At 63.3% G+C, this 5,205-nt stretch overlaps 1 protein-coding gene across 1 annotated transcript in view; it reads right to left on the bottom strand.

Annotated features, from left to right (window-relative positions):
* Window positions 1–561: 561 nt before the first annotated feature.
* LOXL4 (lysyl oxidase-like 4) overlaps window positions 562–5,205 on the bottom strand; it is a 4,888-nt gene continuing 244 nt past the window's right edge. The window contains exons 2-16 of the mRNA XM_010191529.1: window positions 5,175–5,199; window positions 4,798–4,976; window positions 4,464–4,675; window positions 3,854–3,892; window positions 3,522–3,738; window positions 3,320–3,373; window positions 3,144–3,273; window positions 2,735–2,889; window positions 2,276–2,443; window positions 1,924–2,086; window positions 1,581–1,824; window positions 1,271–1,386; window positions 1,054–1,190; window positions 745–856; window positions 562–632 (exon numbers count right to left, since the gene is read on the bottom strand). Coding sequence (XP_010189831.1) covers window positions 562–632; window positions 745–856; window positions 1,054–1,190; window positions 1,271–1,386; window positions 1,581–1,824; window positions 1,924–2,086; window positions 2,276–2,443; window positions 2,735–2,889; window positions 3,144–3,273; window positions 3,320–3,373; window positions 3,522–3,738; window positions 3,854–3,892; window positions 4,464–4,675; window positions 4,798–4,976; window positions 5,175–5,199 — 2,022 coding nt within the window. The remainder of the gene's footprint in view (window positions 633–744; window positions 857–1,053; window positions 1,191–1,270; window positions 1,387–1,580; window positions 1,825–1,923; window positions 2,087–2,275; window positions 2,444–2,734; window positions 2,890–3,143; window positions 3,274–3,319; window positions 3,374–3,521; window positions 3,739–3,853; window positions 3,893–4,463; window positions 4,676–4,797; window positions 4,977–5,174; window positions 5,200–5,205) is intronic.

Here is a 5,205-nt window from a genome sequence, read left to right as displayed (position 1 = left end):
GGGAGGGACTGCGGACAGCGAGCTGGAGCCACTTGGCACCAGCCACACACAGCTGACCAGGGGCTGGTGGCTCTGGGTGGCAGAGGGGGGGACACTGCCTGGCTGGGGGAACATCACCCAGAGCAGGGCTGGTCCCAGCTGGGCACCAGCTTTATAGTCCTGGTAGGGAAAAATGCAGAGAAGGAAGCAGATGGTGGCAGGGGGTACCCCTCTCCCATTGCACAGCACCTTTAGTGAGGACAGGACTGGTGTACAGGGCCTGTCCTGAGTCTGCTGGGGTGAGGGGACCGGGCAGGCAGGCTGAGGTAGTTATCCTAGGGGGGCACTGGAGCCATGGAGGTGGGGCTGCTGCAGTACTGGGAGCCCTCTCACAGGTAGTGTAGGGCTGGACACCCCTCGGCTTTCCTGGCCAGCCACAGCACTCATTGCCATCCTCTGCGGCAGCATCAATAAATACATGAGTTTTGAGCCTCCGAGCTCAGTCCAGTGCTGTCGGGGGGCAGGGGTGTGGGAGCCAGGCTGCTCCATGGCGCTGCCTGGAGCATGCCCATGCCAGGGGGATCACACCAGGTTGTTGACCAGGCGCTCCTGTTGCTCCAGTTCATTCACCACATTGGCACTGTAGGCATCGCCTGAGGAGAGAGAGAGTGTGGGTGGGGGGGACACAGCAGCTGCAGCACTGCCAGCCTCACCACTTCCCCCCACCCTAACCACCATGCCCCCCCTGCTCCCGTCCCTCCATACTTGTGTGGCAGCCGTGCATCCAGACGCGTTGCCCATCATACTTGCACTGGCACCGCATCACGTTGTTGGAGAAGTCGGACTCGGCCACCTCCTGCTTGGGGTTTACGACCACCTGGGGAGGGCAAGGAGCAGAGCTAGGGACACCACTGGCCTCCCCCCACAGAGTGCCACCATGCCCTGACAAAGCAGGGCCACGGTGAGCACTGCAGGGTGCAGAGCAGCACTCCGATGTGCAGGGTGAGGTGTGCTGGTGGTGCCCATGGAGGACAGTCCCCAGCCCTGAGCTCCAGTAGCTTGGTGTCCCCATACCTGGAAGGTGTAGCTGCCTGGTGGTATGTCAGTGATGTCGATCCACTGGCAGTCAATGTCGTGGCGGTAGGTGTCCCAGCACCCCACGCTCACCCCTTGTTCCCCAAAGTTGGCGCAGGCAAAACGTCGCTGCAGCCCTGCAGGAGGGAGGGGAGGTGAGGGAGGGCCTGGGGAGCAGGACAGGTGGGTCACTGGCAGCTCTCTGACTGGCACCTACCCTCAGGGCAGTTGGTGTCCTCCAGGCAAAAGCTGGCCTTGTGCCCTTCAGCCACCTTGGAGCCATTGAGTGTCAGCAGGTCATAGTGGGTGAAGACCTCAATGCTGTGGAAGTGCCTGTGGAGACATGGGCTGAGCACGGTGCTGGTGCCCGGCCAGGGAGCATGCAGCTGGCCCAGCCAGGAGTGGGCAGCACCCAGAGGCTCAGAGCAAATTACAGCCTTGAAGCCAAATAAAGCCATAATGACAGAGCCAGCGTGGACGCTGCTAATTACCCTGGGTGAGCCAGCCCCTTCCCATGGGCCACTCACCGGTGACACTGGTGCCAGGTCCAGGCATGGCGCCCCATTCTGGGTCGGAAATCAGCTCTGCCCAGGTTGTGGATCTGGGAGGAGAAGCGAAGGAGGCGGCGGTGGCCATAGGGCCACTGCATGTGGTCGGCGGAACGGGAGAGGCAACGCTCTTCATGGGCGCAGTACAGCAGCCCCAGCGGCCGGTCCTCCAGGTAGGCTGTCTCCTGCACCAGCTGGGCATTCATCACAAGGTCTGGGGCATCTGTCATGGAGGGGATCAGCAGGGATAGAGTGGGTGGTCTTCACCCTGCATAGCCCCCCGCCCCCCACTCTCTGTACCCCATTGACTCCCAGTACTCACAGCTGGTGCAGGTGACACCTGCTGAGAAACGTCCCCCGCCGCTGGGGCAGTGGACTGGGCCATGGCGCTGGCACTGCTGGAGAGCCAGCTCAGTGCCGGCACAGCGCACCCCACTCATCACCACCTGGGTGGCATCGGGGCTGCCTGCCCAGTACCACGTCTCCTGGGCAGAGAAGGAACACAGCGTTCACACCAGCCCTTGTACCTCCTCTGCCAGTTCCCCTGCTCCTGAGCTGCAATCAGGTCTTCTCTTTGCCCCAACCATCCCAGAGCCCCCCAGCCACTCTATGCCCACACCACACATCCTGTAGGATCCCTCACTGCCCAGTGCCCGGGCTCGGAGCCCACTCACCTGGAGGGCATGGCTGGCAAAGCCCAGCCCCAGCTGCCTGCAGATGACCATGGCCTCGTTCAGCCCCCACTGTGCACCGCACACTGCACCCCACTGTAGCCGCCCCTGCACTGGCACCAGCACCTCCACCACTCCTTCCTCGGGGCTGCGGCCTCCAGCCAGCCGCACCTGAAGGCAAAGAGGGATTGAGATGGAGCATGGGGCAGACCCCCAGCCCTCCTACCAGGTGCTGAAATGAAGCAGGCAGCCTCATGCATCCAGCTGAACATCTCCCACACCTTCTCCCTCCCTTCCTCCCCACAGGACCATTTGTGCCACCAGCTCATCCTGCAGCCCCCCATCCCCTAGGCCACCCCAAGACTGCTCTGAGCATCCACACTAGGCACAGAGCTTGGGTGTCCAGGGGTTGTGCAATGGGGTGGGGGCTCCAAAGGCTCTGAGGAGGAGGCAGGGGCTCACCTGGCTCTGGAAGTCCATCTGGGGCATGTGGCAGCGGACGGCGGCATCGGCCTCATGCCGGCATCCACTCTGCTCGGCGTTCTGGAAGCGGCACTCGTCCAGGGAGCGCTCATGGCCGGTGCACCTTATGTTGCTCATGTGGATGGGGCCCAGGCCTGAAGCAGAGGGAAGGTCAGTGCTCCCCACTCCATGCTCATCCTGGAGCAGAGAGTACCCCCACCCTCCTTCTCCGGGTCTGGAGGTTCCCTCTGGGCAGGGGGCTGCCTGTGGCAGGAGCAGCCAGGGGAGCCCTCTCCCAGTACAGGCTGGAGCCTCCTGGACAATCCCAGCATGCTCCAGCAGCACTCAGTAAGCTTTCTCTTCTGTGCCCCACCAGCATCCTAAGTCCATGCCACGCCATCTTCCTCACCTTGGCCCATCTGGGCTCCCACCAGGGCCTGCTTTGCTGTCCCATAGCCCAGCTGCCGGCACACCACGCTGGCCGCGGCCAGGTCCCACTGCTTGTCACACACGGTGCCCCACTGCCCGTGGCGGAGCACCTCCACCCGGCCCTCGCCGATGTGGGTGCTGCCCGTGGCGGAGCACCTCCACCCGGCCCTCGCCGATGTGGGTGCCTGCTCGCAGCCGCACCGGGAGCACCTGGACATGGCAAGCAGCTGGTCAGTGGCACCAGGGCAGGGCCACCCATGTGCATCATGAGCACTCATGCAAACGGAGTGGCCGGGTGCTGCCCAGGTCCAGGACCCTCCGTCAGTAGGACAGAGTGTGGGGCCGTGCCAGGGCTCACCTTTCCTGCAGAGGTCTTGCTCCTGCCCTTGCCTGTGTTCTTCTGGAAGGGAGAGCCAGGGAGGCAGCTGACGATGGCATGCATGCCACGGGGGCAGGCATGCTGGCGGGGGGCTGGTGGGTCCACCTGTGTGGGGCAGTGGGCCAGGTGGGGCTCTGTGCCCTGGCACCGCACTTTGTGGACCCAGAAGCTGTTCTTCTGGCTGAGGGTCTTCAGGCTGTCAAGTGAGAGGAGCAGGGGGAAGTGTCAGCTCAGGTGATGGACACTTTCCCTCACCCACCAACAGCACTGGGTGTCCACACAGGGTGCCCCTGCCCAAGGCTGAGCCCTACCTGGAGTTGGGATCCTTCAGCTTCATGTTCCAGAGCTTCCTGTGGGTGCACAGAGCCAGGAGGTCAGGGGCAGCCATGCCAACCCCACAGGGCTCCATATCTCCCACCCCATCATCCCTGCCCTGCCCAGCACTCCATGGCAGGAACTGGAGCTGTGGGGTCCTCCCACAGCATGGCAGGGAGAGGACAGGTCCTCTCCCCACTGGCAATTACTGTGCCAAGTCTGGCCATGCTCTGTACTCCGGAGGAAATGTGCAACTCCTGGCATCGGCAGGGGCTCATTACGGGCTGTATTTATAGCCCCAACCTGAGGTGGGGGTGGAGGGACCAATGGCCACTTGCTTCTCCTCTCCTTCCACCCACGCTTTGCTGGCCATGGCTGGTGACTGTCCCCACAGCTGCCCAGTTACTGCTGAGCCCAGCTTTGTCGAGGCCCCAAGAAGAGGCCCTAGGCATGGCCAGGTCATACCAGCAACCCATGTACGCACCCACATGTACATCCCTTCCCCAAGGCCTGAGACCCCCTGGTCTCTTGGTCCCGCAGCGCAACCAGCCAGGCGCCCTGCCCCACATGCCCCACAGCTGCCATGAGGCTCTCCCGCAACCCTACCGGTAGAAGCTGGTGTTGATGTGCTTCTCCTGGGGGAAGCCCAGCATGCCGCAGACCACACGGCTGTTGTTCCTGGTCCAGCGAGCATCGCACACCTGCTTCCAGCGCCCATTGTGCTTCACCTCCACAGCCCCCTCTGTCACTGGCATGCTGAGCTTGGCCCGCGCCAGGATGGGCTTCAGCCGCACCTCTTCCAGCCTCAGGCCCAGCACCTGTTGTGGTGGGCACAGTGGTGGGCATGGGGGCTCCAACATTGAAAGCAAGGTGTGCAGGATGAAGACAAGGGTCAAAGGGGCTTGCCCCAGCCCCTCCGTCCACCCTGTTGGACACTTACGTCTCCCAGGTGACGAGAAGTGGTGGCTTGGGGGAGTGCACTGGGCAGGCGCTGTCCTGAGCACACCACGCCAGCGTCCTCGCCGTGGTGGCAGTCGCTGGTGCCCCAGCCATTGTGGACGCACTCTGCCAGGGAGCCCTCACTCCCCCCACATCGCACGTTGTCCAGCCAGATGGGGCCTGGGGTGGACACACACAGGGCTGAGGGTCACCGCTGGGGGCGTCCTCATCTCCCTCCCCAGCACCATGGGCCTCATCCATTGCCTTCTGCAGGCTACCCACACCCACAGCTCCCCGGGCAGGCTCCCCTAGCCAGCACTAAGCACACTGCTCTCTCGAGGACCTCTTGCCCCTTCCCATTCCCCACCTGTCCCCTACCTTCCCCTTGGCCATAGGTAGCACTATGGGT

The sequence above is a fragment of the Mesitornis unicolor genome, unplaced genomic scaffold, assembly GCF_000695765.1.
Source record: "Mesitornis unicolor isolate BGI_N332 unplaced genomic scaffold, ASM69576v1 scaffold33109, whole genome shotgun sequence".
Lineage (NCBI taxonomy): Eukaryota > Metazoa > Chordata > Aves > Mesitornithiformes > Mesitornithidae > Mesitornis > Mesitornis unicolor.
This window is presented reverse-complemented; position numbering and strand designations above follow the sequence as displayed.